Raw genomic sequence first — 26,151 nt, forward strand, 5'->3', positions numbered from 1 at the left:
CGCGCCCCTCTTCCCTCCGCCTCGCTCGGGCGGCGGCAGCGCGCACCGGAAGGCTGCGGCCTCCGCCTTCCCACCGAGTCCAAACATGGCTCCTGCGGCGGGGCGGCGGCGGGGGCTGCCCGGGGCCGTGGGGAACAAAGGAGGGCCCCGGTGCCCCGCTGCAGGCGGAGGGAGGCCGGGCCGGGCCGGCGGTGGGGCTGGGCGCGGTGACGGGGCGGTTTGTGCCGGGGGACCTCTAGGTTCTGTCAGCGCTGCTGCTGCCTTGTGCTGCTGCCTTGTTCTCAGCTCTGCCTTCCCCAGCCCGGTGCCGTGACAGGTGCAGAGGGAGGGATCTCATCGCTGCCTTCCCCGGAGCTCAGCGATCTCTTCCCAGTAATATTAAGTGGCAAAGCCTATTGAACATAAAATGGTTTTAATAAAGAGAAAGGAACCGGGGATGGAAAGGGCTTCTTTGTTCTGTCTTCTCCAGAACGTTACAAGTCTAAGAGCTCAGGACAAGAGCAGCAGAAATACATGCACCATGGTGACTGGTGAGTCCGGATCGTCCACATGCTGCGAGTCGTGTGTGTGTTCTCAGTAACCTCGGGCTGAGTTTATGAACTAACTGCGTGTGCTCGTGATCTTCAGAGAGTTTTGTGCTCTTATTTCCTGGAAGATGGGGTTGCACCTAGCAGGGAGGGGTTACATCCACTTAGCAAAGGAAGCATTGTGCCTGGATGCTCTTTGGGCTTAAAAACGCGCTGCCGAGGCCTAGTAAGGTTTTGCTATTTCTAACGTGTGTCTGATGGTTCAAGGAAACGCATCCTGGTAAAAGTGGCAGCTGTACCAGTAAGCTGCATGCTACAGAACCTCAGCCTGTTGAATGCACTTAGTGGTTCTTTTCTGTTCAGAAACGTGGGTGAGTTTAGTTGTAACAACTACGGTTGCTGTGGTTACGGTATTACTTTCCTGAATCTTCACCTAGCCCTGGTACCTGTGCTGCTGCGTGTGGCTGTGAAGCACAGCCTGAGCCATTCAGTGCTCTTTGTTAAATATATCCTCAAGCAGCCTCCAAATAGATGGGAATGATTCTGAGAGAGCCCAGGCTGCTCCATTACCTGTGGTGCCTTCAGCTCTTTTCTATTTGCTGGAGTTGAAAGGAAGGTCCTGTTGCTGTTTGGGAGCAGGAACAATGCTTTCAGTACCATGTGGTGCAGCAGCGTTCTGCTGTGTGCTTGGGACATCACATGCTGCAGTGGTTCACAGAAGTGTTTCGGTGCTTTAAGCGTTAGCGGCTCTTGGTGTAGTAACTTCATGCCAATAACAGCAAAGATTTTTCTGTGCTAGCTAAGAGCTTCCTTCTGACAGCTTGTAGCAGGGGAAGATTCACAAGACCAGAATGGTAGGCTGACTGTGGTGCTGATTAGGATGGAGCAGCTGAGCAGGGTCAAGGATTTGTATGTAAGAAATTCATGCTATTTGCTCCTCTTCCTGGTGGTCAGAAGAGGTCGGTGATGGTTTGGTGGTGGAGCTCCTGCTGATGTCTGGGCCTCTTGCTTCTGTATCTGGGTTTCTGGTGGCTTCTGATCTCTGCTGCAGAGGAGCATGTTGTATGGATGAGCAGCTCTTGGGAGAAGGGCTGGAGTTCAAGAAGCGGTGTAGGAGCCTTAATGGGATGTAGATCCGTGACATAACTTTAGCTGTTTGGGGTAATGGATAACTGCTGACCTCCCCTCACAAGATTAATAGAAAGTGAATAACCTCCTAAGACACGATTGATTCCCTGAGCCCTTACAGCCTGAATGCCAATGCAGCAGTAAGGAAGAAGGCAGGACTTTGCCAGGGGGTGACCCCTCCCAGCTGTGCAGCACCTGGCTGTAACATCAACATCACTAAAGTCAAAGAGCAGCCATAGTGTCTGCTTCTGGGCTCCCGGCATGGCATCCTTGAGGCTTCTTCAGAAGTCTCCCCTGTGCAGGCTGTGTCAGTGAATGCACCGCAAGGTGGCTGTGCACGATGATTGTGCTCTTCTAAAAGCTTTGCCATGGTACTTCAGTAGAAAATGTGCAAGTTCTAAGTAGAAAACTGAGACAAGTTAATAACTCAGAATATGTTTACCTGCTTGAGAGCATCTACCAGAGCTTCTTACAGTTAGGTGCAGGATGAATTTGTGTGCTGGGTGTAGATCCTGTCCGAGGCCCTGAAGGTGCATTCCTAACTCTAGTCTCCCATTGGCGTCACCTTGGACATGCAGTCATTGGTCAGTTGGAAAAAGGTTGTTTAAAAAAAAAAAAAAAGGTGCAAAGCATCAGCTGAGCCACTTCAGTGGGAAGAGCTGGGCATTGAGCTTAGATGTGCTTAGCTTTTCCTTGGGCGGCTCCAGGAGGAGACCTTGCTGAGTCAGCAACTGAGTGTGTAGTTTTATTGGCTCTGTCACGCAGGTTGTCAGAGCAGAATCACTGAAAGGTAGGAGAACTGAGTCTCTGTCCAGCTCTGGGCTCCATGGGAGCTTCGGTGTGCTAATTTCTTCAGAATTGTTGTATTTAGTAAGTGGACACTGTTAGCTTCTGTTCTCTATCACTAAAGACTGATAGTGTTTTACGTGTATTTTCGGTAATGATTGCAGAACACAGCAATTGTTGTTCAGTAATTCCGGAAATTGTATGTTCAGCGCGAGTTGCCTCGTGTTCCCTTACCTTTGGTGTTCATTCTTGCTCACGTGGGCCTGGTCCAACACGCTAGCCATGAACCTCCTCCATGTAAACAAAAACTCTGTGTGCTTAGGCTGCTGTCATGTAACAGTGAAGAGTGGTTAGAGATCACTGTAGTGCTTGCTGGTATTGGTGGGAGCTGGGGTTGGACTTAGCAATGCGGTTACGCCACTGGCAGCCTTGAACTTGCCCCATCTTCACACGGTTGTTGCAGTCTTCTGTTCAATCAAAAATTTCTGTCCTGGTTCCGCTTGATTAAATCACTGTGAAATGATGTAAAGGGTTCTGCTTTTCTCACTTCTTCTGTTAAGGACTGCAGTCGATGTGAGCGTACAGTGGTGTCCCTTTTTCTACCTCCCCGCTGGTAATACCAGATCTCCTCTTCTAGTCTGAATGCTGTGCTGCTCCATGCCTTGTCACAGCCATCTCAGCAGCCAGTGGTGTTAGAGCTCAAATTTATTTACCCTTTATCTGGACTAACGAGTACCTTAGAAACAAGCAGTATGCTCACTGCAGAAACAATTTGTGGGTTTAAACAAGTTAAGTCAATACGAGAAGAACACTGCCAGTGTGTACCCTAGAGCTTTCTAATGTTCTCAGGTGTAGTCATCCTTTTTTTTTTTTCTCCCTTGCTCTCACTTTCCCAAATCATCTGACTGCTTCTATCTCTCTTCTGTCTTTACACATTTCATGTTAACCTCTTCCTGTATTAAAAAGACATCAGGAACCAGTGCTGCTTTTGGCTGCTTAATTTCCAGAGCTCTTCTTCTCTGTGTGTGTAGTTCTGTTTGAGGAATCTCTTGATTCCAGCACTCTCCTTTCACTTGCTGTGTTCAAATCAATAGGGCTGTACTAGTCCTAATAGCAGAGGGGTGAATGCTGTGTCTGCTGCTCTTCTGTTCTGCTTCCCATTAGCTGCCTCGAGTAGAGCTGCATGGCCTGACAGAACACGCTGCTCGGTTCTCCCACCTCCGTGGCTGTGAAGCAGGGCCATGGGTATTGATTTCTGAGCTTCTCTCGCTAGCGTTGCATGCTGCAAACGAATGAGATCTGTGATTTGATTTATTCTGTGATGAGATTTGCCTGGTCTGGGTGAAGTACAATTCTGGAAGGTGTTACATGGCAGTGAGCTTTTTGAAATAGTTGTCACGGTTGTACCTGGTATCGTTCAGACTTCCCTGAACTGCTGAGGGTTAATTTAAGAGGAGCGTATCTCTGCAAGGTGCCTCATAAAGCTAAAGCATCTGTCTCAGGGCATCTGGCCCCACGTGTTTGTGAGATTTCATACGGTGCTCAGTATGAGAAATTAATTACTGGAGTTGGGAATATCCTTGCACCAAAGGAGCACTGTAGTTGAGAGTTTCCACTTTCTCTTTCCTTAAGGAACCCTCAGGACCTTACAATATGAATAATTCTCTGGAGAACACCATTTCCTTTGAAGAATACATCCGCGTGAAGGCGCGAACGATCCCCCAGCACAGGATGAAGGAGTTCCTGGACTCCCTGGCTTCCAAGGGGCCGGAAGCTCTGCAGGAGTTTCAGCAGACAGCCACCACCACGATGGTGTACCAGCAGGGCGGCAACTGCATTTACACGGACAGCACAGAGGTGGCCGGGTCTTTGCTTGAACTTGCTTGCCCTGTGACAACCAGTGTCCAGCAGCAAACTCAGCAAGAGCAGCAGATACAGGTTCAGCAACCCCAGCAAGTCCAGGTAAGCATCTTAAATCATCTTTAAGAGTATATGTGACTTGTTAACCCACAGAATAGTGTTCAGAGCCAGCTACTGTCTAACCTGAAATCAGAGGCAAGCACTTAAGAAGCAGGACCAATGAACTTCGTATAGAACAGTGTTTCCCTCTTGTTTAAGAAATTTGGTAGTAAATGTGTCTTACTGTGCCTCATTGAGCCCCGCTGTAGGAGGAGTAACGTACATAGCAATGTAGTGGTGTAACCTATTTGAGAAATGGTTGACAGTTTTGGCATGTACACAGCTCCCTGAAGCCTTGCACTCTGTGAAGCAGCTATAAATACCCTTCCTCCTCTGCTGGTCTTGCTTTTTCTCGTTGTTTAGAGTGGCAGTGGGATCTAATGCTCATCATTTTTTTTTATTTTTTATTTTTTTTTTATGAAATCAATAATCTTCACATAATTTTACTCGAATGTTCTAGAAGTTGTAGTTCTTGAACTGGCCTTTAAAGCTGAAGGAAAATGCACAGAAGTTGATATAAGTTGTGAACCATGGGAAGATGCTTTTCATAAAAGGTACTCTACAAGGTGCATATGTGCCAAGGAAGCTGGCTCCTTTGCACGGTGGTAGGAGTCGTCTGAAGCTCTTCTAACAGATATCAAAATAATTTGTATCAAGTATTAAATGAGAAACATCCAGCATCAAGAAAAAAGATCTAGAACTACGAGGGCCAACTGCCTTGGTCCTCAAACACTTCTTAAAGAGTTGATAGGTGGCAGGGCGTTACTGAGGTTCTCTTAAGGTACGTCTCCAAACAGCTGAACTCCAGCTACAGCTGTGATTCTGATGCAGTTCAGATGGGAAACTTTCTGACTTGTGTAGCCTGCATCTAAGGTTGTGAGCTTTCTTCTTTTGCAACAAATGAGGGTACGATTGCTGCAGTACAGACTTGTGCTAGCAGCTCACTTGTATGCTCTTATCCTACAGTAAAGACAAACTTTCCTCTTTCATTGGGAAACTTGTCTGCAATTACTCTTTCTACTGAGTAACTGAATTCTCAGCTAGGACTTCTGTAATCTGTTGCCCTACAGTAACTTGTGACACAAGGCTTTTGAAGAATAGAAGCCTCTAGTCTCACAGATAGATGCCTTAGATCTCTGCATGATTCTATTAGAAGTGGTCAGGGATGGTTTTGGTTCTGCCTGCTAGCACGTTTTTGGAGAGAAGTTTCATTTTTCAGTTCAGCAGAACTACTAGAAGGATTAGGGCTTTTTCAGTGCCTTGGCCTTGAAGATGCTAAAGGCCCCATACCAGTCTTAAAACTGACAAGGAATACGAATGTATGCATGTGTTTCTTACTGCTTCCTCCTTTTGGAACTCCTCAAAGTTCAGGCTTGATCCTTGTGAGCCTTCTAGTAACAGAGATAGGGAGGGAGGTCAAATATCATACACTCCAGAGAAAATAAGCTGCTGACCTTCTTGAAAATAACCATAGAGTTGCTGCCAGAGTTACATTCCTATTTTTTAAACTAAATGGCCTGCACCTTATGGAGAAGGGAAAGATCTAATGGAAAAATCTAATAAAAGTCAAGCTTTCAAAGACCTTTCCGAAGTAACGTTGTGTACTTTACTCCTTTGTTTTTGATGCGACTCTGCTTTAGAATACCTGCTTTCACATCTGTCAGTACAGACAATAGTGTTTGTACTGTCTCCTGCGTGGCTCTCTTCAGCCTGTTACCACCTCCCAGCACAGTCTGGTGGCACGTCTTGTACCTGATGTGGCCGCAGCTTTTGTGCATCAGCAGTGCCACTGGATTTGTCCGAATATGAGCAACTGGCTCAGAATTATCTTCAAATTAGCCTTATTTTTTTTTTCTTAAAAATTGGGTGGAGGAATGTCTTTACTCATTTGTGAGAGTTCTGTAGTGTTTTTTCGAGATTTCTTGTCAGGATGTAGGTAAGGTGAAACCTATGATATAGCATTCACCTGTTTCATGACTGTTGCTGTGGCAGCACTGGCAGAGCGTGGTGGCTTTGTGTGCAAAACTTCAGGTTGTGTTAGGGCTCTGGGGGTGACGGTGTTCCACCAGAGCAGTGTGTCTGATTGTGCTGGCTCGCTTTGCTGTTGTTTTATGAGAATTTTTGGTCATCCCCTGAGATGTTGATCAAACTTAGATCATCCCAGTTCTTGACTTGATAATCTTTTTAATTCTTGCTAATCCAATTGCAAATCAGTGAAGACCCTCTGAATGACTATGCTTCTGTCTGGCGGTGCGACAGTGGTGCTGAAGGTGACTAATAATATCACAGGTCAGATGACCTCATGGCTGCAAGTGCTGATGACAGCCCTATGATCATAAAGATAGACAGTGCTCAGGTTTCATCCTCTATCTTCGTCGCTGAAGACAAACAAAGACAGTGCGTGACTGCTGCTGCTTGTATTTGTCCTGGCAAAATACGCTTCCTGTTTTGAAGGAAAAGTTGCCACCTTAGGGTTTTCTTGCCTAAAAGATTCAACAAACTGTTGCCTAACATTTATTTCAAAGTGGATGCAACTGTTAGGTTAGGTTATATTATCAGTTGGTGCTGCAGTGCAAGTGTCTTGGAGCTCCTTCCATGCTCAGTATCCCAGCGATGATGTAGTATCTTAATAAATGGTTTAGCATGTCAAGTTGTCAGACTCTATGGAGCATTGGGCTGGGTGGGAAAGGCTGAGTTTTGCTCCGATCGAGTGAGAGTTCTATCAGCTTGGCCTCTGAGATTCTGCTAGCTGGTTTTGGCCATTGAGGCCGCTCTGATGATGCTGGCAAGAAGAGGTGTTAACACTGACTTGCTTAGAGAACGTGGTATTTGTGCAGAAGTGAACCCCTTCCTCCTTTCACTTCTCATATTTACCTGCAAGATGGAGCTGGAAGGATGTCAGTGAAGAGTCAGTATCTCTGTGCAGCATGAATTCAGTGCATGTAGGGAAGTGTATCTGTTCTAACGTTTCTTAGGACAGTCTGATGGCAAGGTTGTAGGGGCTTCTTGGGCTGGCGATGAGGTGAATGTGGTACAGGTGAGTTAGATTGCTGAACTGTATAGGGAGTGGTTAAATGGCTGCATAAATCATGAAGGCTTGTGCCCTTCTAATTCCTCAGTTCCTTATGTGTTCATTTCTTACTGCTTTAGCCATCCCCTGATCTGTTCTATGACTTCAGACCAGTATAGGCGTTATTTGTAACAAAGCAGGAAAAGATGTGCTTCGGTAGCTCAGAAGAAAATCTTATCTTTGGTTCTGCAGAGAGTTTACCTTTCCTTCACTTCTGGTGGAAGTGGCTGCTCCCTCACCTCTGTCTTGATTCTGGGTTCAGCCTGTTTTTCTAACAGGAGATAGGGCTCCTGTTTGCTTATCTTTGAAAAACATTCTAGTAAGAGATATTAGTGTAGCAGCTAGTATTAATTAGCATTTGCTGGGGCCAACTGTGCTGCTTCAAAGAATGGTTGTAATCGAGAGTGATGTTTTAAAGATAGGCACCTCTTCAGGAGGGGGAAGCTGCTTGTTTTCCTTGCTTCATGTGTTCTGTCTTTGGTCTAAATCCCTCCCCAGAGTGCAGCTTGACAACATAGTCTTGATATGGTAACTGTTGAAACATGCAAAATACCTTTTGTGGTCTATGGCATTGTCTCGCTGATGTTGATGAATGAGCAGAGGAAAAAACTTGGAGTGAGTGTCTGGTAGTTGTTCTGAAACGTTGACTTGTATGCTCCCTGTAGACCTTGTTTACTTTGATAGAGAGCAGAGGACTTCCTGTAAGGCAGTTGAATAACAAGTTCACCATTTCCTGCTACTTCAGTGATCGGTCTTTTCACCTATTTTGTACTTGTCTGTATGCTCCAGGTACCTTCTGACCTAATGGTAGAAGAAGCCCTTCATTGCAGTGTTGGTTCTAAGTGCTGGAGTCACTGGTTTTGAGGGAAGTGCATTTTAAGCTTTAAATGGGGCTAAAAATAGCTAGGACACTGCAATTCTACTTGTAAACTTTTTTGACCAAGTGGTTTACTTCCACTGGTTTGCTCAGGTGTGGAAGTTCAAGGTGTACTCGCGTTGCTTCTGCTGGGTTTTGGAGTATATTTCCTGCAGTGAGTTTGCTGCTTGTCCCCTCTTACCTGTCCTGGGTTTTGAGCCTAACTTTTGGGATTGCCTTCAGATGAAGCTGAGATGTAAGCTATAGTCTTGTCTTGGCTCAGTGTTACTGAGTGGCTACTGGTTTTCTCTTTGCCATGTGCTCAGTTCTAGACAAAATGTGTGTTGCTTTTTTTTTTTTTCCTCAAAATGGCACAAGATTCCCCCTTAAAGGGAATTAATTTTGGTTCTACCCTGCTATTACAAGACAGGGCAGGCATCTAATGCTTTTGATTCTCTAGTCTGCAGGTATTTGGTCCAACTTCTAGCTATTTTATGGTAAAAAATGCATTTGTCTTTGCAGCCTGCTGAGAAGTGATTATTTTCATGCCGTTGCATCCAAACTTCTGACAATAAGCAGTCTTTCAGTACTGGTGACTTGGTGTGTTATACTCTTGCACCAGTATAATCCAGGCATTCCCAACATAGCGTTCTTCCTTTAAATCTTCACCTTGCTGCTGAAGATTGTCTTCTCTGTTGGTCTTTCCCTGCAAATTTAAAACATTCCTTTCTGTACAGCCTTTTAAAAAGTCAGCTGCTGATGCTGTTTAATTCTTTGTCCTTTTGTCTCAAATGGGTTAAGTCTTTAAATCTGAAGTGTAGGCTTGTAGCACTGCTGGGTGCAAGCTACTTGAAAATAGAGAGGGAGTTGCTGCAAAATATGGTTGATAAAAATAGATATGTAATTCACAAGGGATGTGTAATGTGTAGTAGGTAGAGCCTCAATATTCCTTTAAATAGGAGCAACCTCTATTTGGAGATGTGATGTCAACAGTTTGCAGTATGGAGAACTTGCAGTGGTTCCAGAGTCTGACTTTTACAACATATTTGGGTCTGGGCTCATTCTTTTGATGTATAAAAAAAAAAAAAACCCTGTATGAACTCTAGAACAGTAGCAAGACATCCCAATTGTAGGAGTTAGGATTTAGTTCTCGTGGAGTATTGTATGACTCCAGGTCACAGTCACTCACCTGCTGAAAATGATGGATGCTGAAAGTGCCCATGGCTTTCAGAGATGTAGGCTTAGGCTGTAAAAGCAGAGAGAAGAAAGTACTGCTCTGTTCTTAGGCTGTGCCTCTTGCTCAAACCCATTTCATGACCTGTCTGGCTGCACTTAACACTATGAAATTGTCTCCTTGCAGGAGCAGGCTTTCAAGTCTTACTGCTAGTGACAGAAATACTGATTTCATACATACAAAGAGAAGAGGGTAGCAAACTCGAATTTAAAATTGTGTATATAGTGAAGGTAGGGGCACTTCTGAGGCGTTCTCAGTCGACATGTGCGTACTCTTAAAATGCACTGCAGAAGTACGGGATAAATGACATGTTTACTTCTTTCTGTGACATGATTCTGAATTCCAGAAGACAAAGCAAGTGTTTCTCACATTAAAGTGAAAATCTACTGTGTGATAATGCATTTTAGGTTGACCCATCTTGTGCCTTTGTCTTGCAGGTAGCCTTTTGAACAAAGGTTTGTATTAGTATTAAAGACTATATTAATGATATTTATTGTTGGTGATTAGTGTTATTTTGGGGAATACTTGCCTTAGACATATAATTGCAGTCGACCTTAAACTGAAGTCAGGACGGGGACTGGTGCTTGGGCCTGCTTGCTGGGCACTAGTGTGGGGCAGTGTGGTCTCAGTATCAGATGGAACTGAAGAACTGTCCCGTAGGTGACTTCATCTTTTTCCATTAACTCCTGAGCAAATCACTCACTGATGCAGCATTTTAAGCTGGCATGCTGGTGCAAGGTCGTATGTGTCTTGTTACCTTGCAGGAAATTATATAAAATCCACATCATTTGGATTACAGCATACTGCATACAGCTGTCAGCAGGAGCCTCTAAAATTCACTGTTCTTCCCAGGAGCAGAATGAGTTGTAACAGGAGGTGACTTGCACAATTGGTTTGCAAATGGTGCGTTTTGCTACCCCACTTCTTAGCAATTCTTAATTGGCTGTAAATTAGTCCTTAACATTTTTTTTTAAGACTTTTTAGAGGTGACTGTAGGAAGTGGGGTTGAGATTTTGTGTAACTGTGCAGCATAAACCTGAGTGTAGAGTGTTCAAATGTTATGCTCACTTGCCAGGCTTTGATAAGTGAGATGGAAAAGGGTGAGGGAATGTGAGCAGGGAGGCAGTTTTATGACTAAATAAATCAGTGTTGGGTTCAAACATCATACGGCCCTTGCAGGTGCCACTAAAAAAGCTCTTGTATTTGAAAGGAAAAGTTGAGTGATTAATTCCCCCTTTAAGATAAAGCTTTAAGGAAGCCTGGAGGAGCTGGTGATCATGGAAGGCTGGGATATTACTTCTGAGAACAGGGCAAATGCAGCGAATTGTTCAGAGAGTGAAATAGGGAAGCCTCTGGAGAGGAGAGCAGACCTCTCTGTGTCCTGTGAGTGAGGACATCAGCTGGGTTGGGCACAGGGATATTTGTTTATTTCCCTTGGAATTCAAACAGATTGTTTTAGTTCAAGTACTAGCATATTTTGTCCATTGTACTCGGCATTGAGTTAAATGCGTGAGATAGAGAATACAGCTGAGTGACTTGGACAATAAATGGAATAAGTAAATAATGAAAAGTTAACTGGTTTTAATTATCCTTGTCAAATAAATACTTCTCATGTTTAAAGGAGCAAGAGCTGTAGTGGTGTCCTTCAGCTCATGACATAGATTGAGTTTAAAATTGCACTGTTTCCTGTGTTAACACCTGGTTATGTAGTGCTACAATTCACAGTTAGTTTCAAAGTAATAATTCTCTGCTTTGTGTGGAAGGAGCCAAGTGCTGGTTTCAACCTACCCTCGTTTCTTGCTGCCTGTCACAGGCTCCTGCAGCCATGTAGGGGGCTGGGGTTGAAAACAGTAAAATTGGCCTTTAGGGCGTAGTAAGAATGAGGCAAAAACTTGATCTTGTAGCACGATAACACAAATCACAGTTTTGATGTTGAGTTTGACCTGAAAATCTTGCTGTAGCAAGGCCTGTGCTGAAATAACACTTTGCAATGGAAATAGCTTTGAAGACTTTCAGCTTCCAGGGCTGCAGTCTGTTGGCTTGAGCCAGCAGCACTTTGAGGATGGAGGTGCAGCTCGTGTTGTTCTGTCTGCTCGTGCGATGCCATATAAACACAGCACCTGCCCTGCTTCTGTCAGCCAGGCACTTCTGGAGTAGCTCTTCTGGCTTAACTTTCCTGAGATCTTTAGTAGTAGTTTGTAATTCCATATATTAAAACTGAGCTTAATAGATTGGAGCATAGCTGGACCTCCAGTGATGCGCCATCTGTCAGTGGCCCCGCTGCTGGTTGCTGCTGCTCGCTAACTGCCCAATTGGTGTCGTTGCAGGTTCAGGTCCAGGTCCAGCAGTCACCGCAGCAGGTCTCCGCCCAGCAGCTCTCTCCGCAGCTCACTGTCCATCAAGCTTCAGAGCAACCCATACAGGTCCAGGTGCAGATCCAAGGCCAGGGGCAGCAGCAGGCGTCCCAGACAATACAGAGTCAGTGTCTTCAGAGTCCCAGCCCGTCTCAGCTGCAGGCAGCTCAAATCCAAGTGCAGCATGTGCAGACTGCCCAGCAGATCCAGGCTGCTGAGATACAGGAGGAACACATACAGCACCAGCAGATCCAGGCACAGCTTGTGGCAGGACAGGCCATTACCGGTGGTCAGCAGATCCAGATCCAGACAGTGGGGGCACTGTCACCTCCGCCTTCTCAACAAGGCTCTCCGCGAGAGGGAGAGAGGAGGATCAGCACCGCTAGCGTCCTTCAGCCGGTGAAGAAACGCAAAGTGGATATGCCTATTACTGTATCGTATGCTATTTCAGGGCAGCCAGTTGCCACAGTGCTGGCCATTCCTCAGGGCCAGCAGCAAAGTTACGTCTCTCTAAGGCCAGACTTACTAACAGTGGACAGTGCCCACCTGTACAGTGCCACTGGGACCATTACTAGCCCCACTGGAGAGACTTGGACCATCCCTGTTTACTCTGCTCAGCCACGTGGTGACCTTCAGCAGCAAAACATAACCCACATCGCCATCCCTCAGGAGGCCTACAACGCTGTCCACGTCAGTGGCTCCCCGACAACACTGACCACAGTGAAGCTGGAAGATGACAAGGATAAGATGGTGGGAAGTACTTCAGTAGTGAAGAACTCTCATGAGGAAGTGGTGCAGACTCTTGCTAATTCACTCTTTCCAGCGCAGTTTATGAATGGCAACATCCACATTCCAGTGGCAGTGCAGGCTGTGGCCGGGACATACCAGAACACAGCACAGACAGTGCACATATGGGACCCGCAGCAGCAACAGCAGCAGCCCACACCTCAAGAGCAAGGGCAGCAGCAGCAGCAACTACAAGTCACTTGCTCAGTAAGTTGAACCTGCTTGGGTCTTGGTCCTCGGACCAAGTCATGGTTACTCTGTTACGTAGCATTTGGAGTTCCCAGCAGATCCAGTGCCCAGGTAAAATGTCAAAATCTGACTAGTTGTCAGAGCAGGCTTCATGGATCAGGTGTACCCATCTGTAACACCGACCTGTTTCCAGTAAATGCCTGGTGTGCCAGAACACCATAATGGCCGGTGGCAAGTAACTATCTCTTCGTCATGCCTGACAAACATAGCAGCCAAATTTGCTGATCTTCTTTTTTTAAAGGATTTTTAATTGCGTTTTAGGACTTGAATGATTAATTGCCCTAATGAGCTATCTTATATGTGCAAATGAGTATAGTCTATCTTTTTTTTTTTTAGTCAGAAGGTGTAGAGATCGATCTGAGTCAGAGCCTGTTCTTGCTGAATGGAATGAGAGCAAAAATACCCACATCTGCTAGCATAAATGTTGTTATAAATTCCTTCCTGTTTATAAATAACGCTTTTGGATTCATAAAGACCTTTGTGCCCTCTACTTCATCAGTAAGCACTGGGACAAGGCGGATTGCTTTTTGGTTTTCATATCTGTGTTTCTGAATTGAGTCATAACCTCTGTGGCCTGTAGCATTTCTTCAATGAGAAGAGTTCCCTGCATCTCCAGATGAAGTGCCAGTTGCTGGGTGCACTCTTCTATAAAGCTATACTTTAAGCTACAGCCTGTAGGCCATGTAATACCTCCATTGTTTTCTTTTATTGTTGTGTCTATTATTTGTTTGTTGTGTTCATTTCAAAGAGCCTTCAATATCTTACTTTTTTTTCCTATATTGGTATACTAGAACTTTATTCATTTCAATTTCTCAAAATAAGTTGACTGAAGTTCTTGCCTTCCTGCTGAATGGTTTTTTTTGGGGGGGTTATTTCGAGGGTCTTTTCATAGAATCCTTTCCAAGGTATGAACTCCATAATTTCTCTGATGGTTTCTTGTAAAGCTTCTACCAATGCTGTGTATTCCTGTTTGTAGCAGTCCACGATTCTTGGGCATCAAGACAGTATTGGGATTACAAGTCTGGAGTTTTGGGTACTGTGTAACCCCCTAAACATGGAGGCAATCCTGGGAGGCATGTGGCCTTCCTCTAGGAAGGATGATAAAGCTACTGTAGGGGAGCATCTCACTTTTGGGTGTTGTCTGTCTCACAGCTGTGGAACTGTAACAGTCCCTGTCAGAGTCAGCTTAGCTGGGGCAAGCCGCAGCTATTCTCTTCTGTTCCTTAAAAAATGCAAGAAGTCACTTAAAAAGCAACTTCCAGTCCAGTCACTCCAGCCTGTGTGTTGCCTTCACAGCAGATGAGGCAGCTGTGAGGTCAGGACAGAAGATCCCCCATCTAGCTGGGGCTGCCAGAGGTGGCTGCCTCTGAGCAGCTCTGTGTTGCTCGGAGGCTGATGGGGCGATACTCTGGAGGGGAGTGGGGGCAAAATCCTGGCTCCTGTAGAGATGGGGTGTCACTCTGGACTCCTGACCTCTTTACAACAGAGGCTTGATTGACAGCTTCAACTTTGTTGCCATCTGCCTTGATAAAAGCTGAGGCCTTTCAGTGGTAGTCTCCCTCTGCAGCTATGGTGATGGAGGGGCTGATATGCAAACAGCAGTTGTGAGCTGATGCAAAAACAAACAAAGCAGCAACAGAAGCACAACAAATCAGAGGTAGGCAGTCTGAAAGCTCCAGTCTGAGGCTCTTACAGGCTTTGCCTCTCTCATTGTGCTGTTGTGGTGGCTTTTTTTGTTGGTGTTTTGTTTTTAGTTCCATTAAGGTACGGGTATTACTGATGTCTACAACATTTTCATCATGGACTTTAATAGTGCCAGAGCAATTGGGCCACTCTTGCTGTAGTGAGGTGGTGGGTCTTTTGTGGAGGCTTAGCATGGCAAGTTGACTAAATCCAAGAAAAATGCTTTGGAACAAAATCAGTAGTTTGTTTTGCTGTTGGAGAAGAGACTAGAAGTCTTTTTTTGAGAGGATTTCAGCTCTGTGAAGTTCCTTGTTTGTGAACTAACTTCTCCATGGCACTGCAGCAAGAACTGCTCATTGCTGCTAGGTCTCCTGCGATGTTCTGCAGGACTTCTGAGTGCATCAGTCAGCAACTAGTGTGGATTTACTGAAAGGATTTTAGATATGTCCGTTAAAAAAAATACTTGGAGAGACAAATATTCTTTCATGAACAGCAAGTTAGACAGCAAAGATTACATGCCTTGAATTAATCTGGAGAGGGTGTTGCAAAAGCCTTGTGTCCTGGGGCTAGACGTAGCACTGCAGTTAATTGTCTTCTATGCAGCTGTTGCATTTAAAAGTATATACAACTGAAATATTTTCTTTCATAGGCTCAAACTGTTCAGGTTGCTGAAGTTGAACCACAGCAGCAGCCACAGACTTCACCTGAACTTCTACTTCCAAACTCTCTGAAGCCAGAAGAAGGGCTTGAAGTATGGAAAAGCTGGGCACAGACCAAGAATGCAGAGCTGGAAAAAGAAGCCCAGAATAGGCTAGCACCTATTGGAAGTATGTGTCATGACAAGAGCTTTCTTTTCTTTCAAGTAGAGATTAGGCAATGACTGAAACATTAACTGTTTAACGTTCCTCTTGGAAAACACCTTTTTGTCAGTGATTATTTTTAAGTTTAAACTTTTATTTACTTTCCAGCACTCATTATTGCACGATCCAAATGCCATAGGACATGTTCCAATGGAAATATGATAGGTCTGTGTTGAGCCGACTTGAGCAACTAGTCTAGTGGCTGTAGAAAAGGATATTATATGGCTGTAATGCGTGGCCGAACAAAATGGCTGTGTGTGCCAGCCAGTCTGGTAGAGCAGTTGTGGAGCTGCTGTTTTCCTGTTGCTGCAGGGCAGCGTTTCATTGTACATGGTAAAAGAAGGCAGTCGTCATGCAGTTGGCATGGTGCAGTCTTCCTCTTGGATTCCTGCCCACTTATCTTTTTGGTAGATCTGACAGCTTAACATCTTGATTTATTTTGGTTTTCTTTATTGTACTGGGAGAATGTGGTACTACTAGGCCTGCCAGATAGACAGCAGAGCTGGAGATGTGGGAAATCATTCCTGAAAGGTCAGAAATAATATGGCTTTATGGCTTAAATAATACGGCTTTGTTTTGTTTTCCAGGGCGTCAGCTGCTGAGGTTCCAGGAAGATCTTATATCTTCAGCTGTGGCTGAGCTGAATTATGGTCTATGTTTAATGACACGAGAAGCGCGGAATGGTGATGGTGAACCCTATGATCCAGATGTGCTCTATTATATCTTCCTGTGTATTCAGAAGGTAGGGGGAGGGCAGTTCTATGTGCAGCAGGGCTGTGCGTGTTGTCAGAATATATAGGGAGGATTCTCCTCTATAGAAATGGAGACTTGCTTCTAATGAGCTTCCCAAAAATTCCATAAGAAAAAAGTCTTTGCCTCTTACACTTAAGAAGGGGGGAAAAAAAGGATGTGCTGACTATATGTAATTGATAAACAGCAATGTATTTTCTTTTTTTCCCCTGAAGTAACTTTATGAGGAATTGCTAGTATGAGTTCAGTGTCACGGTGGGAATAAGAAATCCTTTAAGTTTGACTTTTGGGGGGAGAGAGGAGCAAGGGGTTGATGTTTGAGAAATCTGTCAGGACTTGATCTAGCTGAAGCTTTAAAAGGCAAAAACTTAGCTTTCTGTGGTGTGGGAAGTCTAAACTGGTAATGTTAGTGCGCTTCCTGGAACAACTGCAGGAACAGAACTAAACTGATAGGAGAATTGGCATCTCCCTCTTTATCTGAAAGAGTCTAGAGTCCACAGGACAGTCATGGGAATGAACTTCCAGTGAACACATCTAAAATAAAAGGTGAAATCCAACCAACTTCGCTGGCTAAGATGTTTCTCCTTCCTGTCTTTGCATTCCCCTGATAGTAACTGAGATTATTTGTTCTCAGTGCAAGGGTCCTCACTTCTCTAGATAGTATGTGTTAGTCTTCAGTGCTATGCTGTGAAGTGTTCGAGTAACCGGGTGCGTGGGTTCTTAGGATAAAATCTTGTTTGAGAGGAACATGCTGTCACTGTACTGGACTGTGTTGTGAATCTTTTACAGTATCTCTTTGAAAATGGGCGAGTAGATGACATCTTCTCGGATCTCTACTATATTCGCTTCACTGAATGGCTGCACGAGGTTCTCAAGGATGTTCAGCCTCGTGTTTCCCCCCTTGGTAAAAACTTTTAAGAACTTTAAAACTTTCTGGAGTTGAGAATGTTTAATTGAAAGCTACAGCAGGAGTGTGGCGTGAATAGAAGCCCTTTCAAAGTAATTAATGTCTCTAAGATAGATCATACTGATCAGGTAGAAGAAAGTTCCATCTATAGGCTGTAGCCCTGATTGTTGAGGACTATTTGCGTATTGCTTGTCGCCCATCAGAAGGCAAATAGTGGAAACCTTGTGGTTTTATGAGATTGGCTTACTTGGAGATCCTTGATCCCAGTTGAGCTTCCTCATCCGAAGTGCTAATACATCTTGCCTGTAGCATATGTTTTTGCTCTGGGAGATGATGCAACACTGTCATGTTGCCATACAGTCAGGTGGATATGGTCTTCCATATCCAAACCCACTCAGTGTCAATTTTTTTTAATAAAAGTGTGAGTAGAGCCTCTGCTGCTGCAATCAAAAGCAGCTCATCTCTATCCTGTGTTTAGAAAATGATGGCAACAAGGGTAAGGGGGCAGTTTGAGAAGAGACAGATTTTTGTGTACAAAAACTAAAGTAAGCATTGTGTTTTTAGAGCACAGAAATCTGTTTTCTTATGACTTCACTGCCTTTGATCTGATTAGATGTCAGTGAAGAAGCTATTGCTTGCGTTCAGAAAAGCAGCTGATGTTACAGGCTAGGTGGCTAAGTAGCAGTGTGAGTTTTGGAATCCTTTTGTTTTCACTCTGGCTGTTTGATCTGTGCTTTGTCATTCCACAAGCCCTGGAGTTCATAGAGCTGTCTGTTTTTTCTATTTATCTGTGTATTTGGAGTGTAGTATTTCCTCTTCGACACAAAGGGGAAAAAATCTGAGAATCAAAGGATTACTCATGTGTCCAAATACATCACTTGGCACCGTGTACTGACTGAAGCTGTGCGCAGGGCCAAGAGCTGATTTGTTATACTGGCCTGCCTGCTCTCACATATTATTGGATTAGGAGCATCTGCATTGGAGTTGAGCCATTAATTAAAAGCTGTTTAAGCACGTATTTATTTCTGTCAGGCTGGCATATCTAGACATATTGCAGGAGTATATTCTCTGCAATTTGAGGTTGACGTATATATATACAATTGTTTTCTTAATTGTACCTGCTATTTAAAAAGTTATTTCTGTGGTAATTAATCTTGACATCATTAAGGATCTCCTCCTTCTCTTAAGATTTGTATTCCCTAATACTTACAGACCAGAAAATGCTGCCTGTGTTCCTGTCGTAACTATCTCCTGGGGTGATACTAATTTCTGATTTTTGCAGGTTATGTCCTCTCCAGCCATGTAACAGAAGAGATGCTGTGGGAGTGTAAGCAGCTGGGAGCTCATTCCCCTTCCACCTTGCTCACTACACTGATGTTTTTTAATACAAAGTAAGTACTTGTGCCATTGAGACTTTTGCAGCGTAAAAACTTCACTTTGGTAGGGTTGTTAGGAAACTGCTGCGCTGGATTAAGGCACCATCGTGAATTTTGAATGGTTGCAGACAGATCCCTGTTGCAACCTCATCAGGCAAAGAAGATGCTGTGCAACAAGGAAATGAGCTAGCAGAGGGGAAACTAAACTTCTGCCTGTGGCATGCTTTGCTGGAACAATCTTTAACTCAGTGTTGATTTGAGCTTCAACTGGCTCATGATGAGTAAAGATAATTGCATTGTTGTAGAGGCTGTATCCTCTGAATGTCTTGTTTTTTTTTTTCTGATCAGATACTTCCTTTTGAAGACAGTAGACCAGCACATGAAGCTGGCCTTCTCCAAGGTGTTGAGGCAGACCAAGAAGAACCCTTCCAATCCCAAGGATAAAAGCACGAGTATCCGCTATCTGAAGGCTCATGGTGCACACCAGACAGGCCAGAAAGGTAGGGTCTAGAAGTTTTCTTTGGAAATAATTTACATACTGGGCTTGAAGAGACCTGGAGGTATCTGCAGGTGGAACTGTGAGAAGCCCAGGCTCTGACAATTATTATCAGCCTAAGAGAATGAAATCTGTGCGCTCCCTCTGAGCAAGCATAGTACCTTCTAATAAGAAGCATGTTCTGGAGGCCAGCCTTACCTGAGGCAGTCAAGAGCTGAGGATAACTTGCCTGTTCTGTTATTATGGGCAAGGGGGCAACTGTTAGTGTTTATGAAGAGGGGGAGAAACTTCTTTGGAAAGACTTCTCTTTTTCAGAGTGCTCAATGCACATGAACTGCGTAGAATTCCTACATAAATGGAGTCTGCCCTCTTAAAAGCATGAACCTGGGATTTGGCTCAGACATTGCATTCTCAGTAGCGAGATCTCTGTCACTTTGGGCACAGATAGAAATGGAAAAATGGCTGTGGATGGGTTGTATTGTTCAGTATGCCTGGAATAAAGCAAGCTCTCCATATGATGCTTTGAGAACTTGAAACTGGGCAGCTTTGCCCTGAAACAGCCATATGTTTCCTACCAGCTATTGCATGGTGACAAAATGCTTCAGGGACTCTGTGGCACTGCTCGGTTTGTTGTGCTTCTCATACGGAGTGTCTGACTGACTTCTGGGGGGTTGGTTTCTAGTTACAGATGACATGTATGCAGAGCAGACTGAGAATCCAGAGAACCCCCTGAGGTGTCCGATAAAGCTGTATGACTTCTACCTCTTCAAATGGTGAGAGCCTCTGTTCCATGTGTATCATTGCTTGTCTTCACTGATTATGTTGCACAGTGTTTTGTTGCTGGCCTAATTTTCAGGGCAGCATTTTACTGCTGGCACGGTTTCTGCATTTGCATAAATTTACATAGATGGGGAAGGGTATTGATTATGAGAGGGTGGGATTTTGCTGTATGGTCACCTAACTTAACTTGGAACTTTTATGGTATTTAAAGGTACAAATTGTAATTAGTGAACTGGCTGCTTTTAATCTCAGACTTACTCCGAAGGTTTGTTGCATTGGCATGAGCTCATTGTTCTGCCTGTGACTTGCAAGCAAGTGATCTGGAAGCATCCACTGCTTGAGATTAGGGTGCTATTCAAATTGGCTTCTGAACAAAAATGAGGACTAGAAATTGGAGGGAGCCTCAAAGGGCTCGCCTCTAAATTATTACAATTCTGATAACTAAAGTGTGTGTTCCTCTTAATGGGTTGCTCTGCAGCTAGCCTGCATGTGAAAAATGTCTTAATTTTGCTTCACTCTGATCGTTAAGGCCAGGTGTTTGTTACACTTACCAGTGGGAAATAAAAATTACTTTCTTGTAGTTGATGCCATGGCTTTTTAACCTTGGCATGGCTTAAACATTTGGGACCACCGTTGTCCCTAGGGGTAACTCCATACCTACAGAACAAGTACCTTCGTGTCTCATCAGCCAGATGTTCACTGTCAGGATTTGTGAGGCCTGGGATGAGGACAGGGGAGGTCTCTCCCACCCAGGACATTCCATTAGTCTGGTTATTTCTGATCTTCCTCATGCAGCCCCCAGAGTGTGAAAGGCCGGAATGACACGTTTTACTTGACTCCGGAGCCAGTGGTGGCCCCCAACAGCCCTATCTGGTATTCCATCCAGCCGATCAGCAGAGAGCAGATGGAGCAGATGCTCACCCGGATCCTGGTGATACGAGAGATTCAGGAAGCTATTGCCGTGGCTAATGCCAGCACCATGCACTAAGGCATCCTTCTTGGCTCAGAAGGGGTGGGGTGGGGTGATGGGGGAGGGACAAGCAAAGAATTGTACAGACTTTTACACTAAAGGAGATGCCTAAGTTTTTGGTTTTTTATTGGTGTAGCTATGAAGCCCTTTTAGGCTTCTTCTCTTTAAAAAGAATCTAAAGGAAACCTACCCATTGTGTATCCTACCCAACACACCAAACTGTTGGAATCATTGGAGGCTGCATATCCCCTGCAAGCTGGGAGCTGTGGAAAGCTGCTGGTTGACTCTGATTTTTTTTATGATGTAGAAAATATGAACTTCAGGATTGGCCTGGATGACTGGGGCCTCTGTCTCCTTGGAGCACGTGCAGCCTAGAGGGCACAGAATGATGGATGGACCTGCTCAGCCAGTGGAAGAGAGGCAGGCATCTTCTTTTCTTGTGCTTGGACGTTAATTTGCTGTTATCTTGGAAGGAAGAGGAGAGAGTGAACTACAATTGTCATTTATACAAAGAAAAAAACAAACAATGATTTCTATTCAGACCTTTAAGTGACATTTTTAGATGTTAAAAGTACAAACTTTACCACACTCTTCTTTTTTGGCCTAATACTGAGGCCTTAAACCTTGAGGCTCCTGTGCCTGATGGAATTCTTGTAACATACACTTGTGTATCATATAAAGATACCACCCTGTTTCTCTTATGTATTCTTACTCTAGTTGTTTATTAAGAATGATGAGCACGTCTTTTCAACATGCCATTGAACAATGTGTCTTTTTTTGGGGAAGAGTGAGCTGTGAGGGTGGGGGGGGTCGTTAAACAAAGATCAGTATGCAAACTGGTTGTTTTCATCCCTGATTGTGCTTTCCAGCTTGAGTCTGCTGGACTTCTTTCACCCCGACAAATTAGGAAGGTAGAAGGGGATTAACTTCTGTTAAAGAACCTGGCTGTCTGCTTGCTGATGGAAGCTCGGTGTCAGGCTAGGAACATGGGTCTGTGAGACCAGATCAGGCTGTCAGTCTGTCCTGAATGTTCTGTGGCCGACCAGTGAGGCTTTACTCCTAGGCAAATCCCCTTCTCCCGCCTTTACAAACACACCATACCAACTGTGTCGGAGGGAAAAAGGCCTTCCAGGGCCTTCTGAGAGCAGCTTGTGGCTTACTCCTGCCATGTAACAGCTTTTTCAGAGTTTAACACAGCTGTGTAGCTTCTGGCATCATTCATGATCATGAACCCCAACCATGTAGCCTTGCCTTCCTGCATCTTAAATAGTTGCTCTATTCTATATTATTAACAAATAGTCTACTCTTTTGAAGCCAGTGGGTAGCCAACTGTGCTTGAAATGGGAGATCACTCTAGCCAGGCTTGTGATTTGTGCCACCAGCTTCTTGGATGCAGAGAGGTGACTCTGTTTCTTGAACTTGTCTTCCCTGCTTTTCCATCTCATGTCCCTTCCCTGTTCCAAGATACATAGGTAGATATATACTTATATATATATTACAATAAAAGAACTTGTTTACAGGCAAGCAACTTTTTTGAAGCTTCTGTTGGCCAACACTTGTCTGTATTGAGAAGGAAGATTTGCTGTCTCTGTTGGTTGCACACGGTGTAAATCTGCACATAGAATGAGAATAGGAATAATGTTGTCTGCTTCTGTGCTCTTGATCCTTGTAGAGGTGTGTGGGCCTAGCGAGACTTCAAGCCTCTGATGCTTCGTGTTGATGGTGGTGTTCATGAGAAAGCAGATGTGCTTGAATTGGTCGTATGATTAGTTTGTTCCCTGTATAGGACTGTGCTTAAGTAAGTGCAGAGAGGTGAGGTTGCAACTCACTGTTATTACTGATACCTGCACTCTAACATAGACTTATAGCTTAGTGTCCCACCTCAGAGTTATGCAAGGGGAAAATAACATTGGGTTGGTGCCCACATCCTGGTGGGTAAGTTGGGAAGATGGTGTCCGGATGGTGTGTCATGTTGACAACATACACCTTCAGCGAAGTTCAGCCATGGGGAGCCAGCAGCTGCCTCCTGATAGGGCAGCTGTCAGGACTGCTAGTGCCATTTCAGCTGTCAAAAGCCTATAATCTCTTTACCATACCGTAGTGACTGGCCCTAACTTCAGTATTTAAGGATGTGGTGAGGGGCCAGCTCCTGCTGTTTCCAGCAGTTGGGTGTGGTTGTTGCTCAGGGTGCCTCACTGGCCTGCACAGAGCAGATTCCCATTCTTTTGGGCAGCTTGCCCTGTCTTTGGAAGAGAGATACAACAATGCGAGAGAAACTGCAGACTGACCACTTGTGCTCAGGTCCCAGTGTGTGCTCTGCAATACTGCATGTGAAACTAGCTCCAGCATGCCTGCGCTCATGTGAGCCTGCTGCTTTCTCCATCTCCGTCAGAAATGCAGTGGGTATTTAAGTCATCTGCCAGGTACTAAGTGTACAAGCCACTTCATTAAGTGGCTTTGGGAGTCACCTCTACTCTAAAAAATTGCCAGAAGCTGGAATAACTTAAAAGAGTATTAGGGCAGTTTCAGGTTAGGGTTGAACAGATAATTCAGCTGAAGTTTCAGGAGAAACAAAATTTCACGTTACCTAAAAATTCTAGATGGTGCATTCTCCTTACTACCCTTAACAGCACAATGATGTCAAGTCTTCATAAGAGAAGAGTTCTCCTTGGTCTTGGACTATACAGCTTGAAAGTGGAGGAACTTGGCCTATACTTAGCTGTGGAGATCTCCTAATGATTGGTTGTGTTCTGACAGACTGAAGTGTTTCCATTACTTTCTCATTGTTTGGACGTATATAAGAGATGAACTTGCTGACTTAGAAGTGGACTGCTGTACTGTTCTGTACCGTCTCATCAGAATGTCCACTTGTGTTAATTCATTCCCTATTTTTAGAGACAATCGATATACTGTGACTTAAGGATTATTTTTCTGGGCCTGGCTTCCAGTCTGGCTCTCTGGAGCTAGTTTAAAAGGTACAGTATTTCTAGAATATAAATACTATGTTCTTTGATAGAGAAGAACAGGATCTGCTCCCTTTTAGGGGCTCATAGGAAGACATGTGCACAGAGTAGCACAGGAGAGTGCTGTGGCTTGGGGTTGCTATCCAAGTTCTGGGAGATGTTCCCAGGCAAACATGTAAAATAGCTTTTTAACACTTTCCTATAACCAGCTTGTTCGCTGCTTAAAGGGCATTCCACCTAGGCTCCGAGAGTGCCAAATTGCTAGCTCTTGTATGCGTGTATATATTAAATGAGAACTCTCCATGCCCTATGCCTTGTTTGAGACAGGCTGAAAATGCATCAATCTTTAAATAACTAAAGCTGAGAAAGTCAAGCTAGAAGACCCTGCATTGCTGGTTTTGAATTATGCCCATCTTGTCTCTGATATGGAAGGAACTGTAGAAGGCAGAGTATGACTGACTGTTGTAAAGCACCTCACACTCTGACATTAGACTCATGTGTTGTCCTACCTCTTGACACTAATAGCATTGCTTTCTTACAGAACACTGTAGCCTCTCTTACACACTTGTCTGTGGCAGCATTCGGTTTTCATTTATTTTCAAGAGTTCAAGTATTTCCTTTAAGTGGTAATGGCTGAAATGGCAGAGAGCAGACTAGAGAGTGGTTCTTTACCTTTGCCTGAAGTGGTGAGTGAAAGGAACAGTCTAAATGTGGCCTAAAATGGCACTTGTCTGTTGGCTGCTTCAGAGATTTCCTTGGCTTCAGATTCCAGACAATGTCTGAAGTAGATCCTGCTTTGGGCCAATGAAAAAGACTTAATCTGATCCCTAAATAAGAATCCTCTTCTGCACTGTTGCGCTTAGGGCAGAAATAAAGTCTTGTTCTCAGCTGCATCAGGGCTACTAACTGCCTTGGTGTACTTTGAATGAATGTGATAAGAACAGCTTCAAAAATGGCAGAAATGAGCCCTCTGAGCACATGTGGAGTGGAGGCCTTGCTGATGCTGTAGTCGCTCATCTTCTTGCTGGTCTGAGTGCTGCTAGATGCTAATGGACTCTGCACAGTCTAACCGAACTGTATTGCCATCCAATTTTAATAGTGACTTACTTGCAATTAGTGTTTGGGCTCTTAAATCACTGTTAAAGAGGGATATAAACTGTCTTCCACCCTACATGGGACTTTTCTCCCCATCTTCTTGCTGGAACTGCTCCTCTCAAGTACTACAGGGAACGTACTTTATCCAGTTGTCTCAGCCCGTTCTGTCTCACTCGTGCCAATGCATAGGAAACAGCCCTCCTCAACTGCTGGCAGTGCTAAGTCGAGCATCTTCCTACCTTAACAAGCATCTCAAATTTTCTTCCAGAAGTTTCACTGACACGCTGCCTCCAATCTCTGCAGCGATTGCTGTGTCCCCTACCCATCGGTTCCCTTCTGTTGCGTGGCTGAGGCTCAGTTCTCAGCACTGCACCCGCTTTCCCTGTACAACCTTGTGCACGGCAGCGAGTTTGCCTGCTTCTCTGTTCTTGTTTGAGCCCATCAGGATGGGGAGGCAGATTGAACCCACTTACAGCAGCAATAAACTGTGTCTAGAACTCAAGAGGGAACTGCAGGAGAACAAGGTGGAGAGGATGTCTCGGAAAGGCAGGGTCCAGTTGCAGCCCAGAGCCTTGCTTGATAATGAGTGTGCAGCCTATATGCAAAATACGTCTTGTCTGTCCCTCCCATGTTGACCCTGATCTAAACAGCACATGTGATTGGCATCCTGCAAAGTGACCTTCAGAACTCTCCAGTAGCTTTGCCCCGTGAGTAACTCACACTACAAATCATTTTAAAGAGATGCACTCAACTATTTTTTTAATTTAATTTTACTCTTATATTCTCTGCTCTTTGTAATCTGCTTGGAAATAAAATGTTTTTCCCTGCAGCCTTTGTTGTAGTCTCTTTGAGAACCATTCATCTTTGCCTGGTGTTTCTTTTGGAACAGAAGCTGACTCAACCTATTTACGGCTGTGCCTGTGCTGTAGTGCAGCAGGTGAGATCAGCGTGTGCCTCCTAGGTAGAATTAGCAAACCTTTGCTAGCACCATCCTTCGTTTAAAATCAGAATCGTAGAGTGGCATAGGTTGGAGGGGACCTTAAAGATCCAACCCCATGCTGTGGGCTGGCTGCCCAGGGCCCCATCCAGCCTGGCCTTGGGCACCTCCAGGGATGGGGCACCCACAGCTCTGGGCAGCTGTGCCAGCACTTCACCGCCCTCTGAGTACAGAATTTCTTCCTCACATCTAACCTAAATCTCCCCTCTTTAAGTTTAAAGCCATTCCCCCTTGTCCTGTCACTACGTGTTCCTGTAGAAGCTGGTCCCTCTCCTGCTTGTTAGGTCCCTTCAAGTGCTGGAAGGCCACAATGATATCTCACCGC

The 26,151-nt window shown here is 44.7% G+C and overlaps 1 protein-coding gene across 2 annotated transcripts in view; it reads left to right on the forward strand.

Annotated features, from left to right (window-relative positions):
* Positions 1-25,658, forward strand: part of QRICH1 (glutamine rich 1) — a 26,056-nt gene extending 398 nt beyond the window's left edge. Inside the window, exons 2-11 of one of the 2 annotated variants that reach the window (XM_021409994.1) lie at positions 470-530; positions 4,074-4,403; positions 11,888-12,907; positions 15,282-15,459; positions 16,080-16,234; positions 17,032-17,146; positions 18,432-18,540; positions 18,874-19,025; positions 19,704-19,794; positions 20,597-25,658. In XM_021409994.1, the coding sequence (XP_021265669.1) occupies positions 4,095-4,403; positions 11,888-12,907; positions 15,282-15,459; positions 16,080-16,234; positions 17,032-17,146; positions 18,432-18,540; positions 18,874-19,025; positions 19,704-19,794; positions 20,597-20,789 (2,322 nt within the window). In that variant the 5' untranslated portion in view covers positions 470-530; positions 4,074-4,094 and the 3' untranslated portion in view covers positions 20,790-25,658. The remainder of the gene's footprint in view (positions 1-469; positions 531-4,073; positions 4,404-11,887; positions 12,908-15,281; positions 15,460-16,079; positions 16,235-17,031; positions 17,147-18,431; positions 18,541-18,873; positions 19,026-19,703; positions 19,795-20,596) is intronic. The other variant, XM_021409993.1, reaches the window with a different exon arrangement.

This window comes from Numida meleagris, chromosome 11, assembly GCF_002078875.1.
Source record: "Numida meleagris isolate 19003 breed g44 Domestic line chromosome 11, NumMel1.0, whole genome shotgun sequence".
Lineage (NCBI taxonomy): Eukaryota > Metazoa > Chordata > Aves > Galliformes > Numididae > Numida > Numida meleagris.